Source organism: Colletotrichum fructicola (genome assembly GCF_000319635.2).
Source record: "Colletotrichum fructicola Nara gc5 chromosome Unknown KSG_Nara_v1_contig05, whole genome shotgun sequence".
Classification (NCBI taxonomy): Eukaryota; Fungi; Ascomycota; class Sordariomycetes; order Glomerellales; family Glomerellaceae; genus Colletotrichum; species Colletotrichum fructicola.
In genome coordinates this window covers 3,535,068-3,562,934 of record NW_027094055.1, presented here as the reverse complement: position 1 = coordinate 3,562,934, position 27,867 = coordinate 3,535,068, and the positions used below count along the sequence as shown (strand labels likewise).

General features: G+C 54.1%; 9 protein-coding genes across 9 annotated transcripts; 3 read left to right on the top strand and 6 right to left on the bottom strand.

The window, feature by feature from the left end:
* Positions 1-119: 119 nt before the first annotated feature.
* Positions 120-5,682, bottom strand: DUR1,2 (Urea amidolyase; the record flags this gene model as incomplete). Its single annotated transcript, XM_032021784.1, has 2 exons — positions 120-5,581; positions 5,679-5,682. The coding sequence occupies 2 exons, from the start codon at positions 5,680-5,682 to the stop codon at positions 120-122; spliced, it is 5,466 nt and encodes a 1,821-aa protein (XP_031881156.1).
* Positions 5,683-7,870: 2,188 nt separating this feature from the next.
* CGGC5_v009686 (uncharacterized protein) lies at positions 7,871-9,205 on the top strand (the record flags this gene model as incomplete). Its single annotated transcript, XM_032021783.1, has 1 exon — positions 7,871-9,205. One exon carries the CDS (start codon positions 7,871-7,873, stop codon positions 9,203-9,205), a length of 1,335 nt encoding a protein of 444 aa, XP_031881240.1.
* A 1,809-nt stretch (positions 9,206-11,014) lies between these two features.
* On the top strand, positions 11,015-14,859 carry mug190 (Meiotically up-regulated gene 190 protein; the record flags this gene model as incomplete). Its single annotated transcript, XM_032021781.1, has 5 exons — positions 11,015-11,344; positions 11,407-11,850; positions 11,901-12,318; positions 12,367-12,578; positions 12,628-14,859. The coding sequence occupies 5 exons, from the start codon at positions 11,015-11,017 to the stop codon at positions 14,857-14,859; spliced, it is 3,636 nt and encodes a 1,211-aa protein (XP_031881209.1).
* Positions 14,860-15,631: 772 nt separating this feature from the next.
* Positions 15,632-16,661, bottom strand: CGGC5_v009684 (uncharacterized protein; the record flags this gene model as incomplete). Its single annotated transcript, XM_032021780.1, has 2 exons — positions 15,632-16,577; positions 16,633-16,661. 2 exons carry the CDS (start codon positions 16,659-16,661, stop codon positions 15,632-15,634), a joined length of 975 nt encoding a protein of 324 aa, XP_031881208.1.
* A 2,013-nt stretch (positions 16,662-18,674) lies between these two features.
* CGGC5_v009683 (uncharacterized protein) lies at positions 18,675-19,289 on the top strand (the record flags this gene model as incomplete). The annotated part of the gene is made up of 1 exon (XM_032021779.2): positions 18,675-19,289. The coding sequence occupies one exon, from the start codon at positions 18,675-18,677 to the stop codon at positions 19,287-19,289; it is 615 nt and encodes a 204-aa protein (XP_031881187.2).
* A 295-nt stretch (positions 19,290-19,584) lies between these two features.
* T-2 (Tyrosinase) lies at positions 19,585-21,441 on the bottom strand (the record flags this gene model as incomplete). The annotated part of the gene is made up of 3 exons (XM_032021778.2): positions 19,585-20,964; positions 21,020-21,283; positions 21,349-21,441. 3 exons carry the CDS (start codon positions 21,439-21,441, stop codon positions 19,585-19,587), a joined length of 1,737 nt encoding a protein of 578 aa, XP_031881204.2.
* A 62-nt stretch (positions 21,442-21,503) lies between these two features.
* Positions 21,504-21,792, bottom strand: CGGC5_v009681 (uncharacterized protein; the record flags this gene model as incomplete). The annotated part of the gene is made up of 2 exons (XM_066152205.1): positions 21,504-21,682; positions 21,732-21,792. The coding sequence occupies 2 exons, from the start codon at positions 21,790-21,792 to the stop codon at positions 21,504-21,506; spliced, it is 240 nt and encodes a 79-aa protein (XP_066008455.1).
* Positions 21,793-24,562: 2,770 nt separating this feature from the next.
* On the bottom strand, positions 24,563-25,834 carry afvA-3 (NADPH dehydrogenase afvA; the record flags this gene model as incomplete). The annotated part of the gene is made up of 1 exon (XM_032021776.1): positions 24,563-25,834. The coding sequence occupies one exon, from the start codon at positions 25,832-25,834 to the stop codon at positions 24,563-24,565; it is 1,272 nt and encodes a 423-aa protein (XP_031881203.1).
* Positions 25,835-26,513: 679 nt separating this feature from the next.
* CGGC5_v009679 (uncharacterized protein) lies at positions 26,514-27,547 on the bottom strand (the record flags this gene model as incomplete). Its single annotated transcript, XM_066152204.1, has 2 exons — positions 26,514-27,193; positions 27,256-27,547. The coding sequence occupies 2 exons, from the start codon at positions 27,545-27,547 to the stop codon at positions 26,514-26,516; spliced, it is 972 nt and encodes a 323-aa protein (XP_066008371.1).
* Between the last annotated feature and the right edge of the window lie 320 nt (positions 27,548-27,867).

The following is a 27,867-nucleotide window of genomic DNA, read 5'->3' as shown; positions in this document are numbered from 1 at the left end:
TCATTCTTTGGAAAACAGTGGTTTGAGGTCTCGATTCTTGGTCTAACTCTCTGAAATAGGCTTCTAAGGTATAAACGCTCAGGGATGTCAAAGAAATCGCAGTCATACTAAAGAACGGTCTACTCGGTCTCGATAATTAGCAAATCGTCATACGGCCCAACAATGTCCCCCTCGGCGACCAACATCTTGGCCACCGTGCCCGTCACGGGACTCTCAATCTTGATCTCCATCTTATTGGACTCGATCCACACCAGCGCGTCCCCGACTTCCACCTCGTCGCCCACACTGACCTCGCACTTCCAGCATCGACCGGGCATCTGGCTCTTTACCCTCTCCCCGGCAACATCATCTTCCTCGACGGGGCGACGCTCAGTCTCAGGGGGGTGGTACGGCTGGAGCAGTTCCTCCATGAACGGCACTGTCCGGATGGCCTCTGCGCGCGCGGCGCGGGTGGCTTCGATGTCGTCCTTGTTCTCTTCGAGCCAGGCTTCGTAAGCGTGGAGATCGAGACACCCCTCTTGAATTTTGATCAAATCTGTCATTTTCCCCTGTGCTATGGCAGCGTCGAGCTCCGATTCAGAGATGGTGTAGAAAGAGATCCGGTCGAAGAGGCGGAAGAGCCAGGGCTGGGTGTCTTGTGAGGCGGCCGAGGCGGCTACGTCGTCCCAGATGGGCACCGTGCGGCCGACGAGCTGGTAGCCGCCGGGGGAGTCCATGCCGTAGATGCACATGTACTGCCCGCCAATGCCGACGGCGCCGCGGGGTGTGAATGAGCGGGAGGGATTGTATTTTGTGCCGAAGAGGCGGTGGCGTGGGTCCAGCGGCACAGCGCAAGGGGCTCCGAGGAAGACGTCACCAAGGCCGAGAACGAGAAACGTTGCGTCCAAAAAGATGCGCTCGACATCCTCGCGGGACCCCAGAGCGTTGAGTTTCTGGAGGAAGTCGATGTTACTGGGTAGCCATGGGGCGGTTGCGCGGATCGTGGCAGCGTAGCGGGCTACTGCGGCGCTAGAGACGGAGTCGTCGAAGGCGAGCGGGAGGCTTATTGTGCGCGACGGGAGGGAAGAGGGGACTGCGGTGCCCAAGGAGGTTTCGTGAGATCGGAGGGCGGAAAGGATTTCTGAGGGGGTCGTGCCTGGTGTGTACTGGATGTGGAGAGTGCGAACACCAGGGGAGAGGTCGAGAACGTTCGGGATTGGGGCCTGCTCGTGGCGGTCGATGAAGGAAAAGATTTGGAAGGACTGACGGAGGGAAAAGACGTCCTCTATCCCAAATTCTAGGAGAACTGACGAGTCACCTGCTTGGCGAACAGAGATATGGCGGCCGGCGGTGCCTATATTGCCGAGGAGAGGGTTCAGCTCAGCCGGAATGGGGATGTCGTTCTTGGAAGGCAAAGTAGACTCTAACGGCTTGAGATTGGCGATGGAATCCTCAAGAGCGGCTTCCAGTGCCAACGCATCGTCAACACTGATGGGCCTGAGCTTAACCTTATCGCCTGGGCGCAGCTGTCCTAACTTCCACATCTCAGCCGAAGCAACGACACAAAAGACCACGAAGCCGCCTAGACTTGGGCCGTCGCAAGTGAGAATAACGGCCTCGTCCCCGGTGAAGCTGATGCTGCCGACAGAGTAGGGACTGTCGTGGATATTGGATGGGTGTAGTCCGGCGTCACCCCCGGTCTGCCGAGCCCATCGCGGCTTGGGTCCGTCAAGACGAATACCGACCCGGTTGCTATTGTAGTGAACAATCCACTCTCCGTTGAAAAGTGTGTTGAGGCCCTCTTCGGTAAAGTGCTCAGGTGCTGAGTGCTGCCCTGGGATAACCCCAAGCGTCCAAATCCCGTTCGGCCCCGTTGGCAGAGGAAGTTCGGGACTGACAAAGTCTGAGACCTTTTCTGACACCATACCTCCTCCTGTGGGCAGCAGGTCCCCCGCACGAAGAGCTCGACCATTGTGACCCCCTATTCGTCCCAACGCGAACGTAGAGCGAGAGCCAAATATCTCTGGGACGGGCAGTCCACCTCGGAAAGCAATGTAAGTGCGGTAGCCAGCTTTCGGTGCACCAATGGAGAGCGTCTGCCCCGCACGAATATCGAGAGCCTGTTCCTGGTAGTAAGGCTCGTTGTCCACGAGGATCTCCACAGGCGCACCGGTTACTGCAATCACGCCACCGGAGTGGAATAGGAGACTGGGCCCCTGAAAGGTACACTCCAGACTAGCGGCCCGAGGATGATTCCCTACTAGCTTGTTGGCGAGCCTGAAAGAATAGTCATCAAAGGGGCCGGATGGCGGAATCCCAACGTGCCACAGCCCATTGCGACCGGGGTAGTCTTGAACAGTGGTCAAGGTGCCGGGATCGATGACTTCAACCACGAGCGGGTCGTAGTCGAAGTTGTTTAGTGTTGTCGTCGTGAAGTCGCCAGAGTTGAGTAACTCGGAGTCGACGATATCGCGAAGATACTCCAAGTTGGTCTCCACTCCCGTGATCACGGTATTGTCCAGGGCGGTGGCCAGTTGCGTGATGGCCTCCGCTCGGCTCTCGCCGGTTGCGATTATCTTGGCAATGAGAGGGTCATAGGATGATGACATCTCTGTGCCAGCATCAACCCAAGTGTCAACCCGCACCTCATCGGGGAAGGATACATCCAGCAACCGGCCTGGGCAGGGCCTGAAATTCTGGAGGGGGCTCTCAGCGTAGACACGCGCCTCGATGGAATGACCCTTCACCTCAAAGCCCTCGTGTCTATTCTCAAAGATGCTCCCGACGTCCCCGGATGCTACACGAATCATACACTCTACCAAGTCAAGCCCCGTCACAGACTCCGTGACTGGGTGCTCAACCTGGAGCCGAGTGTTGACCTCGAGGAAGTAAAACTCCGTGCTATCAACATCGAAGATAAACTCGATCGTTCCCACATTGCGGTACTTCACAGCCGAGGCGAGGTTAACGGCTGCCTTGCGCATTCTCGCTCTCACATCAACCGGTACAAAGATAGCCGGGCTCTCTTCGATGACCTTTTGGTTTCGTCGTTGCAGTGAGCAATCGCGCTCCCCGGCCGCAACAACATTGCCCTTACCATCGCCAACAATTTGCACTTCGATGTGACGCGCATTCTTGATGAAGTGCTCGATAAAAACACCTGCATCACCAAAGTTGGCCTTGGCCAATCTCTGAACACTCTTGAACGCTTCTAAAAGTGACGAAGGCTTATTGCAGCGCTTCAGACCGATCCCTCCGCCACCAGCAGTACTCTTGAGCATCACAGGGTAACGGATGCGCATGGCTTCAGCGAAAGCGTCTTCGGCACTCGTAAGGAGGTGTTTACTACCCGGTACGACAGGAACTCCAGCAGCAATCGCGACATCGCGAGCGAGGTGCTTCAAACCCAGCTGTCGCATCTGGTCAGCCGCAGGGCCGACCCAGATCATACCTTCAGCCTCGACGGCGGAGGCGAAGTCGGCGTTCTCTGCCAGAAATCCATACCCAGGAATGATTGCATCTGCGCCAGCAGTCCTTGCAAGACGGATGATTTGCGGGCCATTCAGGTAAGTCTCCGAGACAGAAGAGCCTTCGAGGAGAAACGAGACGTCTGCATCGCGGACGTGTGGGGAACGAGCATCAGAAGAGGAGTAGATTGCGATAGCCTTCAGGCCCAGGCGGTGCAGCGTACGAACAATTCGGATGGCAATTTCGCCACGGTTGGCAATAAGAACAGACTTTATTCCGCTGATTTGTTGAGTGAATGGAACAGGATTGGTTACGTTGAACTTGGGGCGGTCGAGCGACTGGATGAAGGAACGCCAACCTCCGAATGAGGTGATGTCGGTGGCACCATCCAGTCCATAGGGTTCGCAGACAAACCCAGGGGCCCAGCTTCCGTCCAACAGCTCCACTGAGCCGATGCCGAGGGGCGAAGACACAGTCTTCATGAAACTGGCCATTTCCGCGGTCGGCAAATTCCAGACCTCGACTTGGATGGCACTTCCGCCGACGGGAACACGTTTAAGACCTGGTTTTTTCACTTTTCCGTCGGTGTTGAGAGAGTAAAATTTGTAGTTGGGTGAGGTCGTTGTCGCCGTCTCTAGTGTCGCTCCTCGAGACGTCAGGTCGTTGTTTAAAGGAAAACCCTCCAAGTGAGCACCTACCACCACAAGACGAGTTGTCTTTAACTCACTCGCGGCGACTGCGTCGGATTTGAGCTTCTCAAGCCTTTCAATCTTGGTTGCACCGAGAAGGCGAGGTGCCGTGGAAAGCCACTCGCGGGCGAAGGCGAGTAACTTGGGCTCCTCCCACGTGGAAGAAATCAGCGTGATGCCGAATGGTAGACCATCCGATCGGAAGCCCGCAGGGATAGAGAGGGCGGTCCAGTCCATGAAATTGACGAAGTTTGTATAAGTGCCAAGGTAGGCGTTCTCCTTGATCGGCTCTCGGACAAGGTCCTCAAGAGTTGGGAAGGTAGGCGCAGTCGGCACCAGAATCGCGTCGAACTCATCAAACGCATCATGAATCTTGCGAGTCAGATCCTGACGAAGATACTCCGACTCGAAGAGGTCTACGGCGTTGAAGTCCTTGGCCTTGAAGATGATTTCCCTAACGATAGGGTCCATGTCATCCTCGTGCGTCTTGATGAAGTCCTTGATCGCAGCATAGCGCTCAGCAACCCAAGGGCCCTCGTACAGGAGACTCGCGAGCTGAAACAACGCTGAGAAGTCCCTAGGCTCGAGAGTCCACCCAAGCGTGCCCGCCTTGGTTAGAGCCTTGTCATAGGCAGCGGCTTGCTCTGTCTTGCCAAACCATGGTGGATTGTCGCAGATGGCCATGCGCCGTCCCGTTGAGGCGGCAAGAGTACCCGGTCTGGTCCTCGAGAAGGAATCCTCGGGGTCGAATCTCTCTGCAGCCGACAGCACGGTCTCTGCATCGTCGGATGTGAGAGCAAAAATGGATACGCAATCAAGACTGCGGCACGCAGGGACCACTCTCGTCGTGCTCAGAGCGCCTCTCGTAGGCTTCAAACCGACGATGTTATTCAGGCCTGCAGGCACGCGACCACTGCCTGCGGTATCCGTTCCCAAAGAAAAGGGGACAACGCCCCTGGCAACAACGACGGCGCTTCCGGAGCTGGAACCACCACTGACCCGCAAGGGATCAAAGGAGTTTCCCACGGGGCCATAAGGAGATCTCGTGCCCACAAGACCTGTCGCGAACTGATCGAGATTGGTCTTGCCGAGTACGATAGCGCCGGCCGCCTTTAGACGAGCGATGATAGTGGCATCCTTGCCAACAGGACCGTTAGCGAAGCTGGGGCAGCCAGCGGTCGTAGGAAAGCTGGCAACGTCGATATTATCTTTTGCAGCAAAGGGGACGCCGAAAAGTGGTAGGGTGACACCGGACGAGCGCAGGGATTCGGCATAAGACCATTGCTGCTCGATCTGGGTAGGTGTGGCCAAGGCAATCCAAGCATTAGAGTTGAATCGAGCTTCAGATTCACGCAAAGCTAGGAGTCGGAAAAGACCGTCCCCAGATTCTTGAGCCGATCGCCATTCTGGGATGGTAAGGGGGAAGGTGTCTTGGATTGTGGAGCCTATTGGATGAGGGTGAGTTATTGTTAGTCAGTTCGTCCCAAGCGATCGGGATGCCCAGATGCACGTGTGCAACGTCAGGGCGGTATAGCTACGCACCCATTACGGATTATATGGCTGCAATATGTGTCGAAATGCCAAAAGGCGCCAAAAAAAAAAAAAAAAAACTCTCTCAAAAAATGCTTCAGATGATGCAAGTTGGAATGACAAGCGAACAGTAGTTCTCCTTTTGGTTGCACTCTGGAATTCAGGCCCCTTTATGATCAATCTGCTCCCATCAAGCAGACAGACTCATCAGTGCGGCCGTCGTCCTGCCCAGAGGTACTCTTCGGCAAAGCCTTCGGGCAGTCGTGTAAGTCGCCGGCGGCCTTCAAAACCGTTATCCATTGAGTTCTGTAGGGCTGGCTGAAGTGTCGCGTGGCCGATCCAATGATCGTGGGGTAAGAAAAAAAAAGGGTTATCTCAATGCCAATCTGGAGAGAAGAGTGACGTAGGGAAATCGGAATCGGCCGAGTCGTCAATGCGGCCCCTGAAAGATGTTTAACGGTCGTGGGCGTGCCCGGGATGGGTGAAGTTCTTGGCTTCCTTGGAGATGGTCGGCAGACGAGCGTGCTTCGGGCAGGCCGGCGGCTTTGGAGAAGTGATGGAGGGTCGCCGGCGGGGTGTGAAGTCGGATTTGGAGAGAACGGATGGGGCTCTCTCGCATCGAGTAAGTGTTGGGGCTGACAGCCGGCGTGGGAGCACCTGCCGGCCCCGGTTTGTGGCAGGTGCCCCCGCATCAGATTGGGAAGTGGGGGTCAACTTTATGAAACTTTGCATGATTACCTAATTTTGGTATACTTGGGACGAGGGAGAACACGGGCCAACTCTACTGGGGAGTCTCTGCCCTGCACCGGGGTCAGAGGCTCAGAGCCGATTCAAAATCGTATTCAGGTGGCTTGGCAGCAAAAGAGCCTCCTCAGAGCCTCTTTTTGATCGTCGCTTTTGGGATCGTTCCCCAGCCAGCAGATCCGCCACAACAGTGGCACAGCAGACGCTGCAAATTACCTGGCCTCGGCTGTCGCGTCTCTCGTCTCTCGTCTCCTCGCCTTCGCTTCCCGTACACTTAGTGTCCTGCCCTCTCAGGCTGTCTCGCACAGACGAAAGTGGACCGAAAAAGATGGAGAGATGAGACGAAAGTTCGCTTCCTTCCGACACTCAGCCCGTTCTTTTCCCCCTCCTACTCAAACACAGCTTACGCAGTGCCGCCGTCATCCCATCTTAGTGCGGAATGTTTAGCCTTCAACAACGTTTCTTTCGTTTAATTTGAAAGTCTCCGGCAGCCGGACGACGAGCCGGAGTTGGATGTAGGATCCGGACGCATACGCACTCTGTTTCGACCGCCGTCAAAGGAACACTCGGCCGTGGCTTGTGGGATGGCGCCCACCCGGCTTCAGGACTGGACAACGGCGTCTGAATAGCCGCCTCTTTCGCCCCTTCGGCACCGCACCTCGCGCCGATACTGTGTGCTTCAACCAGCGACTGGACGTGACTGCTCGCTCGCTCAGCTGTCGCTCCCCAAGACCATCACATGACTCTTTCGCTGCCACTGCATTCTCACCGTCTTTTTTGCCCCCGGAAATGGCGAGCAATCCTTACTGAAAAATCACCCCGGTCGTTGAACAAATAGACGCCGCTTCGGGCACAAACAGCCGACCAGCGCCTCGCCTTGATTGGCCAATGTGCAGGGATGCGAGTCGACTCGACAGGGGTCCCCTCTGAGCCCGGCGCTTGCGCCTCTTCCCCATCACATCCGGCTGCCCAAAATAGCCAACCAGAACTGGAGACGCCTGAGCCGAGGGTTGTCGAGCTGCGTGCGACACAATCCTTCGTGCCATCGCGGTTATTGTCCTCTACATAGTCACACTGCATTGCATATATGTTTGCTTAGTGGCGCTTCTCCATCTTCCACTATCGACTCGAGACGCCCGCCATCTTGGTCAACCTTTGAGACTTTAACCCCTCACTACAACCACACACTGTCACACCATCCACAGCGTTGCAACACGGCCCAATCTATATAGCCGCTGTTCCCTTCTTTTGCCAAACTCTCAACCAACGTTTCCCTCCCTCTTCGATCCGAGTTGCTCGTCTCATCGCCGGTGATTCCACCCCTTTGGGAGGCTAAGAACTTTCTTTGCCTGATCCCGGTTGAAGCAACCCCTCTGCTGGCTGTTAGGACTGAGCCGCAGAACTGCATCTCCCACTAACTTCATCTCCGCTCTTCTGGTCACCTGCATCACGTGGTCATGATGGCTACCCAGACTGGAACTGCCTCAAGGAGGCCGAAGCTGTCCTTGTCCATCAAGACATCGCCGGCTCCTCATACGAGAATCAACAAATCCTTGGCTCTCGTTGACCCCAAGTCCCCAACGACTTTCAACACCCTCTCCAATGTCTACACCACCGCCATTGAGAGGTCGACTCCCGCCATCGCCGACCCCTTGACTGCCATCAACGAAGCCAAGGATCTCGTGACTCCCCAGCTACGGATACAGACCCCGTATACAGTCTGCTATCCCGAGACGCCGCTGACAGCTCACCCTCTCTCACCCGCCGCTGCTATGGAAATCACCTTTCCAAGCACCATGACTGCGACACCGCCGCTGTCAGCAGGCCCCGTAGAAGGTCCTCAAATGTTCGGGTTTTCACCAATCGACGCCCAGACTCCTCTGACGGCATTGATGAACGACCAACCGACAACCCGATCTCTGCGTAAACGAACCAACCTTACACTGGCTGGCACCAAGCCACCTTACAGCCATCCTCGATCCCTTCACAGCATCCTCCGCAACTCGCCGCTTCCTCCCCCGACAGCCAAGACGCCCACATCACCCCGTCGACAGTCCCTGCGCTTGCAGGAGAAGGCGGCACGCCGGGTAGCTTACAACAGCCCAATCGAGCAAACCATCACAACCAACACGTATACGAAATCTCACATCGACCTGCTCATCGAAGACTCGTCTCCCGCATCTCCCAGGGCACAACAGGACCAGAACACTATTCTAGACCTCGCACTCGCCTTCACAGGCAACGAAACACTCGATGGCGGAATGACGCCCGGACCGTTTGAAGAGATGCGCAGACGAATGGCTGGCCTCGCAGCCAACTCACCGGTGGTATCCAGCCCGGCGGGAGCCAGCCCCTCAGGCGGCATCAGGAAGAAGAAGAGAAAGGAGAAGAAGCGCCGCTGGGTCTGGACGATTGGCAACCAGGAAGAGGACCCGGACAACCTCGGCGGTGCTGTGGCTGCGTTGCGCGCGGCTGAGGCGGCAGCAAACAAAGCGGGAGACGACGGAAAGCAGCAACCTGCGCCTCCCGTCGTGGAGGTGCAAACCTGCGGCGATCTCCCGACGCCTAGCGTCGAGACGTTCGACGAGGCTGGAGACGTTGAAATGTCAGACACGAGTAGCGTCTCGTGCGATCGGGGGCTCACGCCCGGGGACATGGACGTGGACCTCTCGACGCCGACGATCCTGAGGCCGTCCTCGTCGCGCATTGACAGGCTTGGGTCGGCGGAGCTCTTCAACCCGGAAACTGGGAGTAGGAGGGACACGCCCATTCCGCCTGATTTGGTGGTTGCTTGAAGAGAGACACAGCGTTTGGATTTAATTTTCCGGGGAAGCATATGATTTTGCATGGTGTTGGGGAAAGGGGGGAAAACGGTGGCTCGGCGTTGTAAGATACACATGTACTAGTTAGCATCGGTTAGGATCTAATGAGCACACGCGATACGACCAAGTTCTCAGAATCCCATCATCGATGACAAGTGGACTCATCGTGTCTTGGTGTTAGTCTGGGGAAGAGGAATGCTTAGCGTGCGTTTGGATGTTTGACCGTCTTTGCTAAGGAGCTAGCTAGCCGGCCTTGGGGGACAGGGATGGGCTACAGCGGTCTGGCCAACTTGTGAATTCGATCACAGTTTCCCGTGCAATTCGGTTGATGGTTGATCCGTTACGAGGCGATGAGGTAAGGTATCGTCGTAAGCGGGGCAGAATGGAGAAGTGGACTGACGAGGACAACCTTGGCTTGCGTAAGGGGTGGTGATATTTTCGCCATCCCCTGCAAACGCAATCGTTCATCGGGACTGCGGCAACCCATGTCAACACTGATGAGCCGCACGGAGAGTTTTCGATAGGGCGGATGGCGGCTGACCAGGTCGACGATGCGGTTTTCTCGACAACGTGCAGTGAAAACAACCATCTGGCTATGTCTGGTACCCGTGTCAGCTTAGTCTAACAGCTCCTCATCCTACTGCTGTGCCTCCAAAAACAGCACAGGAACGAGACGACGCAGGCCACAAACCAACAACGGAGCAAACCATCCCACCACAACCGCCCGCCCCTCCAGCTGTCAAAGTCCGCAGCTGAACTACCTAAACATGGAGCCAAGGCACGACGTGAGTTGGGAGCCAGACGGCCTAGCCAGCTCGAGGCCACGAAGGCCAATGAACATGCAGCCAAAACAGCGGCTCCCCCCCAGCCATTTACGCAAGCAAACAGCGATCCCTACTGCAGATCGGCCACAGGTCGTCGCATCGCTGTTGCACAAGCCATCGAAAAGGCCGTAAAAAAACAGGAAAACGTGACGGGAATGCTGAATTCCCGCCTGAAGCCACGCACAAGAAATGATAGGGCCAGTTAGCGTCGCCCTTTCCAGCCACGGTCGCTTCGTCGTAACGCGCCTCTGGTGCTGAAGACTTGGTGCAGGAATGTTTGGCTCGGTCTTCAAATAATGGGCGACGGACAGCCAAAATGCAGTGGCAGCCAGCAGGAAAACGCACGAGCCACGCGATGTACCGGAGACTTGCTCCGTCATAGGTGCTGCAAGGTGCCGGGGGCTGGCCGGGGTGGGGCCGCACATGCTGTTAGTGGGCTTTGTGGCAGCAAGTCGCAAGACAAGCTACGTCATTGACCATAACAGCTTCCAGCCATGCCAGGCCAGCCCGACCAAACAAGCCAGTCCAGTGAGTGTGTGCAAGCTGCAGCTGAAGGCAGATTGGGGAAAGGGGGATGGATGGGCAGACTAAGGCAGCCCAAACAAGCTGTCACAGCTGGCGCAAGCTGAAGAGGAGCTATGAGGCAATTGGAGGGGTTGCTCCGTTCCTTCTTTCGCTAGTGTAGGTCCTTCTTGGAATTATATTTCCAAGATCCAGCCTCCGCGCTCTCATTCTTGTCCCTCTTAGCTATTCTCCATTTCCTCTGCCGATTGTCCGCCTGCCAATATTTTCGGTGCAGTGCAAGTGCAGTCTGAAGCCCAATTGACTCGGCAAATCGAGCCTGCCTGCGACAGTCAAGTAGTGTGAGCTACGACTGATCTCATATACCCACTCTTATTTTCATCCAAACAGGCGCGCAGGTACAGGTCGCACGCACAGGCTTGTGCATGGCAGCAAGATGAATGTCGACGAGCACCAACTGCCGACCGGCGGCCAGCACTACAGCGGCCGAAACCGAATTCCCAATGTCCACGAGTTTATGGCGCAGCTCGACAAGGAGAAGCGCGAGCGAGATGCTGCCCTTGACGCCGAGGACAAGAAGATCAAGCAAGAACAGCGCCAGCACCATCAGAACGGCCACAATGGGGACGCGAAACCCCATGTCCCCGAGAAGGACCACCGTTTTCGCAAGAGGAAGACCAAGACTGTGCGGGACCCCGTGACTGGCAAGGATGTCGAGATTGAAAACGCAAACGACGACTTCAAGGAGGTGGTCGAGAACCCCCAGGTATGCTACTTACAGCCCTCATATGTCGTTTGATTGAGGTTCACTGACAAGCCTGCCCTCAGATTTCTGTGCCAAACGAGAATCTCGGAAAGTCGGCAACCGTTGCCACTTCGTCGAAGCAGTCTGGTGAGGAGTACCGCCAAGCTCAAGATGTCACCGCACCACCCGATCCCGTCGAGCCCGGAAGCACGTCCGACGTACCTATCCACAGTGAAAAGACCAATGTCAACTTCTTCAAGACGCCAAGCGTCAGCTACGAGCCGATGTTCGAGGCTTTAGAACGCAAGGCAAACGTCCTTTGTGCCGGCATTTTCTTCGGCATCGTCATTGTCGGCAAGTTCTTTGGCGGCGCTCTCTATGGACTCATCCCCCTTGGTGCCTGCGTCGCGTCAGGAGTCTTTCTCTGGGTGAAGGATCTCATCACCCAGGGCAGAAACACGGAATGGTCCAGCGAGCAGGAGCGTGGTGAGACGGCCACCATCAACCTCGTCCCTGAATCTGTCGAGGTAAGAAGATCGAGTGCAAATGATGGTGATGGCGCGCTAACGAATCACAGTGGATGAACACCGCTCTGGGCATCATGTGGAACTTGATCAACCCCGAGATGTTCGCCGGTGTCGCTGACACTCTGGAGGACGTCATGGTTGCCTCTGTCCCTGGCGTTATTGAGAACGTCCGCGTCGCCGATATTTCGCAGGGCAGCAACCCGCTACGCATCCTCAGCTTGCGAGCTTTGCCAGACTCCCACGTCAAAGATATCAAAGATGAAGCCCACAAGCAGAATCAGAAGAACACTGACCCCAATGAGCTGGCCGCTATGGAGCAGGCTGGGTCTTTCTACAACCTTGAGGCATCAGTCGCTTACCATGCTAAGCCCTCTGGAGCTGATATCTCCTCCAAGGCGCGCAATATGGGAATGCAACTGGTCTTTTACCTTGGTGTTCGCGGCCTCTTTGGAGTCCCCTTGCCGATCTGTGAGTAAAGCCACTTGTCCGACCATAATGTCGTCTAACATTCTCTAGGGGTCGAACTTCAAGGTCTTGTTGCTACAGCACGCATTCGTCTCCAACTTACGCCTGAGCCACCGTTCCTGAAGACTTTGACTTTTACGCTCATGGGTATTCCCAAGGTCCAGGCCGGCTGCACTCCCATGATTGAAAAGGGAGTCAACATCCTGAACCTGCCCTTGATTTCCAACTTCGTCAACTGGGCCATTGGCACCGCTGCTTCCATGGTAAGTAGTACCCTCACATACGCTTTCACCCTAGCTAACCAGGATTTAGTATGTTGCTCCCAAGAGCATGACCCTGGACTTGAGCAAGATGCTCCAGGGCGACGACATCAAGAAGGAGACCCTTGCTCTTGGTCTGCTCTACATTCGCATTCACAAGGCCGTCGGTCTGAGCAAGCAGGACCGCCGCGGCAGCCAGGGTGGTGGCTCGGACCCGTATATCACCGTTGCGTGGAGCAAGTTCTCGAAGCCTCAGTTCTGCACTCGCGTCATTCAGGATGACCTGAACCCCGTCTTTGAGGAGAGCTGCGGGCTGTTGGTTACCGCGGACCTGATCAAGGCTGACGAACAGCTGTCAGTCGAGCTGTGGGACAGCGATCGCTCTTCTGCAGATGACGTTGTCGGCAAGGTCGAACTCAGCATCCAAAAGCTCATTCAGCACCCTGGAAAGATGTTCCCTCAGGTTTCCAAGTTGGCCGGCGTTAAGGCCGACAGTACTATGCCTGGCGAACTCCACTGGGAGGTTGGCTTCTTTGGAAAGACTCAATTCCGCAAGGCTCTTCGCACTGACGGTAAGGACGTCAACCTTCCTCCTGAGTTGAAGGACAAGAAGGAGCTTCAGGACGAGAAGGGCACCATCGAGAACGCCGAGGAAGATGCGGTTGTTCACACTCCTCCCGACCCACTTTGGCCCTCTGGTATTCTTAGCATTGTCGTGCACCAAATCGTCGGACTCGAACTGGCGAACGTCAAGGGCTCCAACGGAAAGCGCAAAGGACGTGAGTATGAGCCGGCCCGTCTCGATGCTGGCGATGTCAAGGAAGAGGAAGGTAGCAAGTTGCCCAGTTCCTACTGCACTATTCTTGTCAACGACGAGCTTGTTTACAAGACGCGTACAAAGGCTGTCTCATCTCAGCCCATCTTCAACGCCGGTACCGAGAAGTTCATCCGCGATTGGCGATCGTGCATCACCACCATCACCGTTCGCGATTCCCGCAACAGACAACACGATCCCATTATTGGTGTTGTGCCTCTGAAGCTCTCCGACATTATGCAGACGGGAAGTGAGGCCACCCGATGGTACCCTCTAGACGGAGGTATCGGATACGGAAGGATCAGAATCTCTTTGCTCTTCAGATCCGTCGAACTGCGCCTGCCGCCCCCTCAGCTGGGTTGGGAAGTCGGAACTTTCGAGTTTACTTCCAACAGTATGAACGCTACGAACTACGGACACTTGAAGACAAAGATTCGCATTCGCACTGGCGGAAGCTCCGTGAGCGTGAAGCGTGATACTTGCCAAAAGCTGGAGGAGACGGAAGGATACTCTTGGGACATCAGCGGTGAGAACAACCACGAAAAGATCCGTCTTCCCGTCCGTTATCGATACAGGTCTCCTGTCTTCTTCGAGTTTTACCCTCCCGGAAAGCGTCATGCCGATGCCTATGCATCTTTGTGGCTGCAATCGCTGCCCGACCAGGAAGAGCAGGACTTTGACATCCCGATTTGGAAGTGCGACAGAGGTCTCCGCCTCTCTCAGAACTACATCACCGAAGACAATTACAAGGACATCCCCGACATCGAGATTGAAGAGATTGGACGCCTCAAGTTCCGTGGCCGCTTCTCCACCGGTACCGACCGTGACCACATCAAGTTTGTCACTAGCAACGACTCTCGTGAGACGATTGAAACCTGGGAAGCCTGCTTTGCTGAAGGTGTCCGTGGCGAGGAGGTGACGCCTGAGGTGCCTCCTGCGGTCCAAAAGCTCCACGACGAGTCTTTGACTCATGGCCGCGACGTTCTGGCTCAAGCAAACCCCAAGGAGAAGGAGAAGTGGATGGCCAAGGACGGAACGGACTGGAGTGGAGCTTTCGGCAAGGACCCTACGGCACTCATGGATGGCGAACAGGAGGACTTGAACGACGAATCACGCGACACTTTCGACTCGGATGATGACAGCAGCGATATCGATCTTGGACTTACGGATGCTAGCACCAACCAAGGCAGCACCAACCAAGGAAGTGACGATGCTCGCAAGTCCGTCGATAGCGCCAATAGCGACGCGTCATCCAGCGTCTCGAAGAAAAACAGCAACGGCCCTGTCCAGGCTTACAAGGACTACCAGAGCAGGAGCAGAGACTTGCATCGCCAGCACAGAGGCCTGATGCAGTGGCGTCCGATGCGTAACGTGCAGTTCGCCAAGGATGAAGCCAAGTACGCTGTGCGAAAGATTACGAAGCTCGGATCTCTGAACGGACGCAAGCCCGATGTCGAGACGGAGGTTTAATGATAGTTTCCTTTGTTCACCACAGGAACAGAAGGGAAGCAAGGGAATGGGATATGGATAACGGTCTTTTGTTTTCGCAAGTCTTCTGTAATGTCTACGAAGCATATCTAAATGACGCAAATTGCGATGATGGGGGCGTTAGGAAATGTATTTGTAGTCAAAGCAGGCAAATGAAGTTTTGAATCAGTCGACGTTCTTGTTGAAGCATGTGCCCTTGAGTTGAGTATATTGTAAACTTATAATGTTGGCCAGATTTGGGCTTTCTTCGACCCAGGAACGGGAAACACGGAAAGAATCGGAAACCACAAAAGAAACACAATAAGTCCATGTATGCATGAATAAAACTAGTTACCCCTAAACTCTATCGGCCTATAAATCTGAAAGTCTCATTCCAACCAGCCTTCACCGGCTCTGACTCTGACATACGGGCCCGTATTCCCTCAGCCAAATCCTTCTCAATCTTGCATCGACCATTTTCTCCCGCCTTTCGATACCAATCAGCCAACATGAGTCTTATTTGCAAAGCTCTAGTTTGGCATTCGCGGTCTCCATCTCGAAGCCTCTTTGCAAGAGCACCCAAGCTGACCATCCAACATTGCCCTTTGCCTTCATCTCTATTGATATGCGCCAGAAGCTTGCAAGCAAGCACATGAGCATAAGTTTCCCTTCCCCAAGTAGGCTTATTACCAAGCCTATCCGTCCTTTCCTTGAGATTTGTAGCTAGCTTAAAGATCAATGAGCTGTCTTGGCCATGATAATTGGCCATGTACATTTACTCTGTAAGCAAAGAAATTGTACGTTCATCACACAACCCAAATTCCACCTCAGCGCTCTTGACGACCTTGTCGTAGCTTGGCAGAACGTGCTCCCCCAGCTTTCCTGGCCAGTACTTCAAAAAGTGGCCCGTCATTGACAGAACCACGGGATGAAAGTTGCCCAGGTAGTCCATGAAAAGGTCAATGCAAAGCTGGTAGACTCGTTCTACTGGCAACTTAATGTCTTGAAGACAGAAGAAACGTAGTGACTCGAGAGCGTATACCATAGGATCTTCTGCGTCGAGGCTTATCTTGATGAGTCCTATGATGCCCGTCAAAAAATTCCCAACTAGATGGTCGTCTCGATTCCGCGCCAGGACTAAAGAAGAGACCTCCGTTTTTCTGGGTTCAAGTCGGAATGCGATACCTCTCATGTAGAGAATTATCCTCCATATATAGACAAGCATCCATGGATCCTTCTTCTGAAGTAACTTGTCAAAGAGGGACAGCGCCTTGTGAAGGGTCTTCTGGCATTTCCCGTTGGTATCGTCTTGCCGCGTCACCAAAATAGAGGCACCGTGGCATTGGTCGGACACAGGCTTCCAATCGCCCGAAGAGTCGCAATAGTCTTTCGGGGGATTGAGACTGAAGAAGTCGCCAGTCCATCCACTGACTCCATCTGATCCGCGGTCGAACACCCGCATGAAATAACCCCACACATTGAAAAGCATTTTTTCCAGCTGGGCGAGCCTCGGATCATCTGGTGCCAGCAGAGAAAGATGTTTATCGAGTCGATATGCAAGTTTCTCAGAATCTTGGAACTGCTTCTGGGGAAGACTTTGTGCAGATCGTGCTCTGCCTGACGTCCCAGAGAGGACCTGTGTGATTGAATCAACTGGTCGGCATTGTGATTGGTTTTTGAAGAATCCCCATGCTGCGAACTTCTTCTTGTACATGTTCTCACTGACGTCCGGCTCTCAATTAGCTCACGAAGAAAATGCTTGGCTTGGGGACTTACGATGCCTTAAAGCCATGCGCATTATCCATTACCTTCGAGACCGCGCTGAGAGATTTGGCTTCGTCTAGGTAGAGGGTTTTGAGTATCTGCTTCTTCGACAACCATTCTCGTTCGTCGTGCTCTGCTTTTCTCCCGGGGCGCCCCTTTTTCAACGCTGTTTGGGGCTTGCTGGTCGATGGTAAAGCTGACGAGACTGCGTCGTGAGATGTTGACTGTTGCGACTGAGAAGGCGTGGGGCTGAGAGTTTGAGTCTCCTCCCGTACCCGTGTCGGAATGGCACGTCTCTGATCTATGAACGGTGTCTCTGGTTGATATGCAGCGAATTCGAATGACGGCGGGGACACTTCGCTTGACTCAGCAGTGCTCTGAAGGCAGATCCAAGCCTCATAGAACTCGGAATGCTGGTCAAGTTCCATCGAATCCATTACAGAAGAGTTTCTGGAGCAATACGAACCGAGTATGAACGATTTTGAGGTTTTTCGAAAGGGAGAAATTTCAAAAAGATGTTTAGCGTGATGGGATTCTCAGAGGCCGACGGAGTTGGGGGATCACAGTAGGCCCGAGACGGATACTTCGCCATCCATGGAATCAATGCCTGTCAGGAAGTTCGCAGTGACAACTTATCTAAGGTCAGTGGAGGCTCATTTTTGGGCCATCAAGTTCCAGACTCTTCACCCCACGCTCATACTGCTTGTCGTTGGTTAACGACCATATCCCCGCAGTACTTCCGGCCAATTGCTACTCTCGCGACCGAGTGGCACAATGACTTATGGTGTACTGCTAGCTGCATGATCTGATTGGACATATCAATACAGACTGCATTAAAGTTCCTTTTAAGTTGATTGGCTAAAGCGGTATCACCGCTTGGTCGGGACAAGACACACTGCATGTACCGTTGGGTCTGGTGGTTGGTGAACATTAATGCCATTGGTAGTTGCTGTGGCCAGCCCGGTACTCTGCAGGAATCATGGATGGGCTCCTACGTTCTCAAGAAGCAACGCGGACAAGCTTGCAATGATATGCGTTGGACTTGCAGAAGAGATGCATATTGATTTTCAGTTGAGCCAGGCAACCATGAGCAGGCTCGCTAGTCACTTTGTCCACGTCGACGCCCTGGTATCAATTCGAATCTCCGTTGGGGGTGGGGTGTGAAATGGTCCTGCATGCAAGTCATCGACCGCGCCGTCTTTGGCATTTCATGGTGCTCGTGACCGTCCGGGCGAGAGACAAGTGATACGTACGGTATCCGATTCCAGTTCACATGCATCTTAGGAACTTTAGGGAAACGATGGACATCTGAACCCTGGGCAAACGTTTTCACAAGTATAAGTAGGCCTGAAAGCTCCCCGTACAGCGGTGGTCAATCTAGATAGATCAGGCACATACATACATACAAGCTCTATCTCTGTCTTTATTTCTTTCTTGAGATCTTTTTATCCCCAAAATCACGTTCTCTCGCACAACATGTGGTCAGACAATTCTTCCACCGTAACCGACTTCTCCGCGGTCTCTGAGTACGACGAGCATGCCATTAAGCTCGAAGTAGACTCCATGCTTTCGATGATTCAAGAGGACATGAAAAAATTCAAGGAGCAGTCGGATGAATCGAAGACCAGACTCAAGAGACCAACAAAAGCCAAACACAGAGTCTTTGTTGCGGTTTGCAGCCCGCACAGTGTATCTCGCCTCTCAAATAAGTGTCAGAGTCTTCAAAAACCGGCTTTCCGTTTCTTCAGAAATAAGCTTATATCTCTTGCGTTACTATCATCTCCTATCATCAGGGCAGCTGTGATCTGACGCGTTGGAAAGGGAAGCGCTCTTCAGTGGTTGTCACCACTGATTTCGCACTCGATTCGACCATCCGTGACTTAGCGAAGAGCCATGAGTGTGATGAGCTTGTTCTCGTTGTGAGTGGCCATCTTGAAGTCATAGACTTCGACGTTCCGTCAAACTTTCGAGTGCTGATGGTGCTCCGTTGTGGCTTCGGCTCCAATGCGGAAAAGTACCTGCACCTTGACGGGGCCTCGACTTTTGGTGGCAGTATGATCCAGCGGCGGGCACAGAAGGACCGAAGACGCCGTTTGTTTTTTGGGCCCGCGGTGCTGATTGACATCGACCCCGAGGAGAAGTCTTGGGCAAATGCCGAACAGGCGTTCAAGCAAAATCTCAGCAGCCGAGAGAAAACAAGGATCAGGCGTCACGTGGAGAAGATGAAGAAGACGTCTGTGGACGACGGCGAGTGGTGGAAGAGATGGAGAGGGAGCCTTGCTTCCATCTTGGGCATCCTAGCTTGCGGTGCGAAACTCGCCGTCTCGATTAAGGCCTCTGCAGGAGGTGCACTGTTTCAGTTCCAATATGGCTTGCTCAATATCAAGGTTGGGGCAGCATATGCTGGGGCTTCCGCATTCATGACTGCCGCCGGTCCTGCCGTTCTCATTGGTGTTGGGGTTGCTGCAGCAGTATACTACGTGCCCTGGGACGCGATCCTCGAATGGCTTGGGGGTATTCTGTCTTGGCTTTCAGACGGTTTTATAGCGATCTGGGAGATGTTCAAGGATTGGATGGCCAGCGGGAACCAGAGTCACAATGACTATCAAAGACGCCGGGAGAGAAAGGGGAACTCTAGAGTACCGAGACCGATGGATTTCTCCTTCTAACGCCTCACTACGTATGCTCTCGCACTACGGCACCTATCCCTTGTGGAAGACGTTGACCATTCGTGCCAGCTTTACTTCTTAATCTTTTGCTCAACCGTTGCCACATTGATCGCTATAGCTAGAATCATTTGACGAATCGCAGTTGATGGATCGAGTCTAAGGGTGAGGCTGCGGAAACGGGACGCCTCGAGTGAGGACTAGCTGGATGATGAAGAGTCGCATTTACAAACTATGGTACACGAATGATAAGGCGCATAAGACTGTCTTGAGTCCTTTATAATTCCGCAGGATACTCTCATCCAGAGTACCCAGTGCCGTGTCCACGGCCGCTTCCCTGTCGGTTCGTGGTGCAGTCAGGACGAACGACAACGTCAGGCGCATAAACCGGCAAGTCAGACGGGTTGCTCGGGATGGTGACCTCGTCAGTCACAACACTAACGAGCAGGTTGCCCACGTTCTGCCTGTCCTGCACCTCGCCGTTGACCAGGGCGACGCGCCAGTGGAGATTCTTCTGCAGGTAAGGGATCACATCCGCGGGGGCTAGGCTGTCGACCATGCCGGCGAGGTAGCGCTCGACGAGGGCCAGGGTGATGGGGATCTGGCCAGTGATCTGCTGTCCGCGGGCGCGGCCCTCCTGGCAGTTCCGGCAGGCCGTGTTCTCGTTCTGGCCGAAGGTGGCGAAGACGCCGACGTGGGAGTGCTGCGTGGGGTATAGCAGGGGCGAGGCGTCGTCGACGTCGCCGAGGAAGACGTGGACGACGTAGTTGCCGCCGAGCTGCGCCTTTTCGGCCTTGATGTTGACCAGCCACTCGAGGTACTTGTTCTCGGCGCCAACGAGCTTCTTCAGCTCGCGCTCCTTGGGGAGGTGAACGCCGTTGGTCTGGGCCAGGGGCGCTTGCTCTACGGAGGCTGCCGCAAGTTGTCCGCGCTCGGCCTTGATGTGGTTCTTGGCGCGCTGCTGGAGTTCCTGGGTGGCGTTGTCGAGGTCGGCGCTGCTGCTGCGCATGATGTTGGCAAAGGTGGCCATCTTGCCGTAGAGACGATCCAGCTCGTTGATGACGTCCTTGGGGGTCGGGAACCTCGCCTTCTGAGTCTCGGGGTACGCGTAGCCAAAGACCTCGGTGGTGCGGACGCCCTCCGAAGTCCAGAACTTCTGCTCGGTGCCGTTGCTGGACTGGGCAAAGGGGGCCAGCGGGGTGTCGATGCCCTCTGGGTCGCCGGCCTTGACGATGAAGTTACCCCAGTTCGCATCGGAGGGCTTGGTCGTCACGTAGGTGAGGGGATCCGAGGGCTTGTCGTGGATGGCCTGCCAGATGGCGAACAGGCGGTCGATGTTGGCGTGGTGGAGCCAGAAGATGGGGTCGAAGGAGGAGATCTCGGGGTTGGCCATGTGGCCGCCGCGGCCGCCGGTGTAGTTGTGGACGGCGTTGTGGACGTCCTCGATGCTCCCCCAGCCGCGGAAGTCGATGTTGCTGGGCTTCTGCGCCTCGAAGCGGTTGCTCGACGCCGTGGCGAACTCGGTGTAGGACTGCAGGATGAAGTTGACGCGCTCCGTGAGGTTCTTGCCCTTGGGGCTGCCCTGCTCGCCCTGGAAGAAGGCCAGCAGCTGGCGGTTGATCTCGGCGTCGCCGTCGCGGATGTTGGGGTAGCGCACCGTGGCTCCGACGCGGGGAACCTAAAATGCGGATGTCAGTTTGTTGGCCGGCAGAGGGGAATGGGACTCTACGTACGGTGTTGATGTCCCGCAGGGATGCGGACTCTCTGAAGGTGTAGTTCGAAAGGGGGTTGATCTCGGACTTGCCCGACAACGCCTTAGGTCTGACGACTTTGTTGAGGGCTGCGGAGGCGGCTTGAGGAGGGAAGACGCCGAGGTCGGGACGGGCCCAATCCCAGTACGGCATGCGGAAGGTCTTTGCTGCCTTGACGTAGTCGGCCTTGCGCTCGTCCTCGGTGTAGGCGTTTGCAATGAAGTTAACGTGCTTGTAGAGCTCGGTCTGATCGTGGGTGTGGTTAGTCTTTTTTGCACCGTACATGACGCTTTCAGGGGTAGAAGCCTCACCTCGAAGATGGCGAGATAGGGGCGGTGCCAAGTGAGGAAGAGGATGGAGCTGTGGGTGCAGAAGCCTCCGAAGTCGTTGTCAACGCGGACCATGTTGTTCCATGGCTTGTCTGGCCACTTCTTGTAAGGCAATCCGTGGATGGCTAGCTTTCATGTTAGGTGCGCGTTGGAGCAGAGGTGGAGGACGGCAACTTGCCAGCGAGTTCGAAAAAGGAGAGGGGCATTCCCTCTGGCACATTTTCCTTGAATCTCTCCAGACCAAGGAGGTAGAGGTTCCACTGGTCCGGCTGGTCCTTGATCATGTCCCGAACCTCCAAACGAACGGGAGGGTTCTCTGTGAGGTGTTAGCAATTGAATTGAAGGGAGACTTGCAAGTTACCTACGAGGATCATCGGCTGGGATGCCATGAACAAGGATAGGACCCCTGGTGCCGTCAGAAGACATGTTGACGAGATGGTTTGTGGTAGTGTTGCAAAATAGAGTGTAGAGAGCGAAGGTAGTGAGGTGAGAATCCTCTTGTCATACCGACTTCTAGAGGTCAGCAGATTAAGCTTATATACTTTGTCTCTCACAGTCGGAACTCCTACTTACACTCCATCGCCGCGGGATTCTCTCCCGCTCACCGAACGGCTGCGAAAACGCCGGTACCTCGGGACCTCGTTCAGCCCTACTCAGCAAGGGGCTGTCTCACATCCGGGCCGCTGGGCATATCCCGTCACACCGGCCGCGCGCCGCGGTGCGGGGATGATCTCCAGCCAGCCATGTCAGCTCGGGCGCGCGGCTCAGCCGCAGCAAACACTCGGCATGTCAGCATGAACCAAGCCAATGAGCGACTCTGCACCATCTCACCGACTTGCGAGACATCACGACATCGTCCACTTCTGGTCGTATAAGTCAGATTGTGGCTTGAAGGGGAGGGGGTGACCCCCCCGTTTCCCGTGACGAAATCTTTGTCTCGCGGTTGCGTGGGTGCGTGCTGGGCATGCCGTCAGCTACGGTCAGCAAATACCCCTTCCGGCGACTTTTGAGCGTTGGATGCCTTGTCGTTGAGAGTCTCGGTCGGGAGCGAATCACGCGTGGTCTTGGTCTGGAGATCCCTGTCTTGGCGTCTATGAGGCGGAGGCTGAAAGGCTATTCGGTTGGTTTGTGGAAGCCTTGAGATGTAGTGGTCAGGGGTACCGCGACTTTCTGACTACGGTTTTGAGCTACAGGTGCAACTAGGAGAGACATGATCACGCTGACGTTCTGGCATGGCAGTTTGAGCTGAGGGTATGTTGATGTTGATGGAGACATACACAATTCGAATCACACAATTTTCCGCGCATCACCAACATGAAACCAGCGGAAATCTGTGTCAAATCTGCGACAAACTTTCTCTATTGCGATTACTGCTACCTCTCGATTCCCTCTTTCTTCTTTGTTTCTCCTTTTGTCGTTCCTGATGCCATGGCCCTCAATGTTTTGACACTTCGCATACCAGTACTTCTGCATGGTGCGGAATCCGAACATGGTTCCCTGAATCCCGGAAACCAAAAAGTCGGAAGAACATGAACCAGATCGTCTCTTCAAATTCCCACGCTGTCATGAGTTTGCACCCGCTGTGAACGCGTCCCATTTCCCTTGGAGAGTATGTGAGGCTTCCGATTTCGTCTGAACTGGCTTGTGTTAAAGTAAAACCGCAGCCGGAGAAAGTGGTCCGGTTTTCTCGTCGGTGGTCGAAATTCGGCTTCTGCGATGTGCCGTACTGAATGAGATAAGTCTTGGATTTAATCCGGCCGTCGTATCTTGCCATCAAAAGGCTCAGAAATAGAGCGCGGGGGCCTGGGGCCTGCATCATTCGAGTGAGCATGCCAGCGGTGTAATCACGACCCTCAGGCCCAGCCCTCAAACCTAGCGACATGTCGTAGTTGAAGGACCAGAATGCAAAATATTCGAACGCAATCGGCTCGTCGAATGCAACGCCCAGACCCAATTTCGTAGATCCTAGGTCTCTAATCACCTTGTTCACGTCCCATGTGTTGCGGGATACTGCTTGGGAGACTGTCAAGTCTTTCTGCGGAAGCACACCGAAGCTGGCATCCGCAATCCATGCGTCTGTACTGAGATACGTTCTCGCATATTCATCGGCTCTCGAACGCGTCTTGGAACTGTCTGCAAGTCGTCTGTAACGACGTGTACCGAATATGACTGGCGCAGATCCCTCGGTCCGAGGGAAACGACTTTTGAACGCTCTCTGCACGACGCATCTCGACTCCTTGCAAGCTGTCCATAACCCAGAATCTTCTCCCATGAGGAGGATCTTGTCCATTTCGCCCAGCAGGTACCGATCCGGGTGTCGATCTGTGGGCAACGTGGTAAAGTATTTCCCGCCGCCGTCGTCGTCCTCTCTGTCTATCATGAAGTAGTGAATACTCGGCAGAAGAGGACGAACGGCGAGCTCCCATATCAGAAGTCTCAATTCAGGAGGGAGCTCCATAAACTGAGTAAACATGATTAGCTGAGATTTGAGCAGCTTCAGAGGGCAGACGTGAGGGCGTGTACGAGGGAGGGTTCGTAGGTGGCGCTGAGGGCGTGGGGGCGTGGGGGCGTGAGAGCAGAATGCCAGAAAGGCAAGCAAGAGGGCAGGTGTCTTAGGAAGGAGGGCTACGCTTCGGTGGTAGCGTTGGGACGCTGGAAAATTGCCGCGTCAGGGCTCATCTCTTAAAAATAAAAAGATAGAGGTACCCACCAGTACATACTGTCACCTGTCCCTCGCTGTGCATCCCATATTTCTATCTCCGTTGCCGTCTTTTTAGGTTCTCTTTTCTGTCGTCCGTCTTCCCTCCTGTTGTCGGCTCCTGTCAATCCTGGCATATTTGGCGAAGGAAGCTTTTGCTTTTCCGTGCCCTTGAATAACGCAAGTGTACTAGGTAGATATTCGGAGGAACCTCCAGGTAGCTTTATCCATCTACCCGGATAGACAATCCTAGAAGAATGTACGCTAGAGGCATAGTTTTCAGCACTATGGGATAAACCTAATGTGTATTTGAACGACAGCTACATAGTTACGAACTCTGGGATAGTGCACTTTACGCACTCGAATATCCATGTGTCCTCATTCTTCGAGAGACACGAGCGATATTCACAAGCAAGAGCGAGGTCCTTTCGAAAACGGAGATATGAGGTTAGGGTTTGGAGAGGTGTTCTCATAGGAACCTTGGAAGTACCGCTCTATCTATGTCTGTTTTTTGGAGCCCTTTCCGCGCCCACCAAAGCCCCAGCCAATCTGGTTTGCCATCTTGACATTGACTCCAAGTTCGTCAGCATACGAATACACCAAACCTGGGTTCTTCTGGAACCAACGTCCGCACATTATGACGTCCAAACCAGACTGGAGAAACCCCTCTGCCATGGCACCCGTGCTAATTCCGCCGACCGCAGAAACAACCAACCTATCTCCGACTGCCCTCTTGATCTCCTTGGCAAAAGGTGCCTGGTAGCCAGGTCCAGACTTGATGCTCGTAGATTGCAGAGGATGGATACCACCGGAACTGACGTCGAGAAAGTCGACACCTTTCTCGGCCAGAATCGTTGCTAATTTGCAAGAGTCTGCAACAGTCCAGCTCTCGGGAAATTCTTCCTTCATGTTATCAAACCAATCCGTCGCGCTGATTCGAACGAAAAGGGGCATATCCTCTGGAATGGAGGCTCGTACAAGATCTGTGATCTCAAGGACTAGCCTCACTCTGTTCTCCCAGCTTCCGCCGTATTCATCTGTGCGCTGATTGCTGATGGGACTCAAAAATTGATGAATGAGGTAGCCGTGAGCGGCGTGGATCTCGACCACGTCGAAGCCAGCCCTGACGGCCCTCTTTGCCGCGTCCACGAAAGCCTTCTTGAACTCCTGGATTTGCTCAAACGTCATTGCTCTCGGCTGCGGATAGGCATCGTTGAAGCGCAGCGCCGAAGGCGCATACACCTCGTCAGGCCATCCACCAACCTCCGCGCTTGCAGTAGCGTTCATGTGCAGAAAGGGCGCCACGGTGCTGGACTTGCGACCGGCGTGGCTGAGCTGGATGCCGATCTTCTGGCCTTGACTGTGAGCAAACTCGATGATGCGTTTCAGCGGCTCGATTTGTCCGTCTTCCCACAAACCGATGTCTTGAGGTGTAATGCGTCCTTCCCGCTGAACTGCAGTAGACTCCATCAGGGCGAGACCAGGTTCGCGCTGGATGATGCCACCAAGATGTGTCAGATGCCAGTCAGTTGCGTATCCTTCCTGTGCTGAATACTGGCAGAGGGGCGCCAAGAAGAGCCGGTTCTGAAAGGTGATGCCACGAACGGTCAGCGGAGTGAAGAGTTTGGGAATAGGGGTGCCGGTGGATGTGCTGATTGCAGTGCCGGAAACTGGATCTTGGAGCGGAGTGTAATACGAGACATCTTTTGCCGCTGGGTTATTTATTGCTGAGAAGTGAAGGGCCTCCGCGGTTCCGTTGATCTGTGACATCTTGAAAAGAAGGTGAGGAGGAGTTGGCAATGACGAACTTGAACAGCACCTGATACATTCAGTAGATCTGGGTTGACATTGATGAAAAGTCTATGCGATTTATACGAGTTCAAAACAACTATCAGAGCTCTCTGACTTAGTCAAAATCTTCATTAGGCCCCCAGCGCATTCGATCTCATAGCCGATGATACTCGGCGCATGCGTCCCGTCACCGAGCCGGCCGGATTGTGGGGTCTCGGCCAGCTCATCCGTGGTGCGGGCGACAGATTTACAGTGGAATTTCTTGAGTATGACCAATTGTCGGAAACTCTATCCGCATCTGTTAGGACAAGCTGACATTAATTTACCACCGTAGCTAACAAATGCATGTCTGGGGGCTGAAGGGCACCGAGTAATAGGATCGGTGTAATCTCTATTTTTGCCGACGGTCAAAAGGACCCTTTGCCGAGGCATTGAGGCAGAAGAAACCACTAGCCACCCAAGATAGTTTCAATAGGCGACTCTTAGAATTGAATACTTGTTGTATTCGTCTTCTATGTATTGGGGTGAATGATCTATTGCTATTAATCCATTATTACTACTTCATCGTGTGCGTGGTAGAGCATAAGTCTCATGCACAGACTTGCAGACAGTTGCTACATATACAGGAAGAAAGACAGCAGACATTGTCTGAAACTCATCACGCCAGCTCAACAGGGCGAACTGTTCCCTCTATTTCTGCAGCACGAGTTTGTGATGATAATTCGACTGGGGGCGGTGATGTCTTGCTCAGCTCTATGGTCTCTTGGGCGTGATCCCCTGAGAGTTCCTGCTTGTTATCGTAGCCATGTTGGTGGATGTCTCTCTCTCCAGCAGCAATCTGCGAGATTCTTGCTTCTCTTTTTTGCTTCCTTTTGCGCAGGCATACGAACAGCCCGCCACCGACGAGAGCAAGAGCTACAACGATGACGCCAACAGCTGTCCCGGCGATCGCTCCTGTTGACAGGCCAGAGGCTTCTGTTTTGTCGTCTTGAGTCGGAACGCGCACCTCGAGCGGAAAGACGGGGTGATGAACTTCAATTGGACCTTGGTTCGGGAGATCTGTCAGAGGCACCTTCGTCCACAACGTTGTAATGGTACGATCGCTCTTTCCCGTCGTCACGATGGGATAGAACCAGATGTCGGTCGGCGTACTGACGATGCTGTAGCAGTCGCGAGTCACACTGTCTCCTTCAGGTTGCGTGTAACAGTCCCAACCGGGCGGACAACACCACTTTTGAATGTATCGCTGTGAGTTAGTTAAGTCCAACGTGGTGAGACATGCCGACGTCCAATCGCTGATACAAGCTGTTCCTGGGTAAGCCAAAGTGACTAGGTCGCCTAATTGTCAATGGCGCGTCAGCAGCTGTACGAAGTAAAGGACCATTGCTTGGCTTTCTCACTGAAGTCCTTGAAGGGTTTGTAGATATCAGTGTATGACTTTGGGAAGCATTGTGTCGGGAACCACGTTCTTGTTTCCTCCACGAATTGAAGCCCCCAGCAAATATTCCGTGGCACCACTTCGTTTGCTCTCTCTTCGCACCGGATTCCCTTGGGCACGATAGAGCAGACACTGTTTGTGGCAGAAAAGGGCGTCGTCTGGGGAGCCAACTCATAGACCTTCGATCCTTTTTGGCCGTTGACGTACCAATGTGTCGTTGTCACAGTGGTGTAGACTTGCGTTGAGCTCGCCATGACCTCGTGGCGTGTCTTTGAGATCGTTGAATAAATTGTCGATGGCTCGAACAGCAACTCAGGGCTGGAAAAAAGCAAAACAATAGGCAGGGATGGTTTGAGGTGATTACTGGGGAAAGACCATGATTTAAATGACTAACATCCTCACGTACAATACCTTAAAAAGGCCTGTGCTGATCGTTCTACAAATGTAACACCTGGGGATACGTTGTATGCAAAAGTTTTCGCATGCTGTGACCAGTCTTACTTGGCCAAGGACGTCGTTCTCTAGTCGCATATGCTGTGTACTATTGTAGCTTACTGGACGACTACACTCTTGA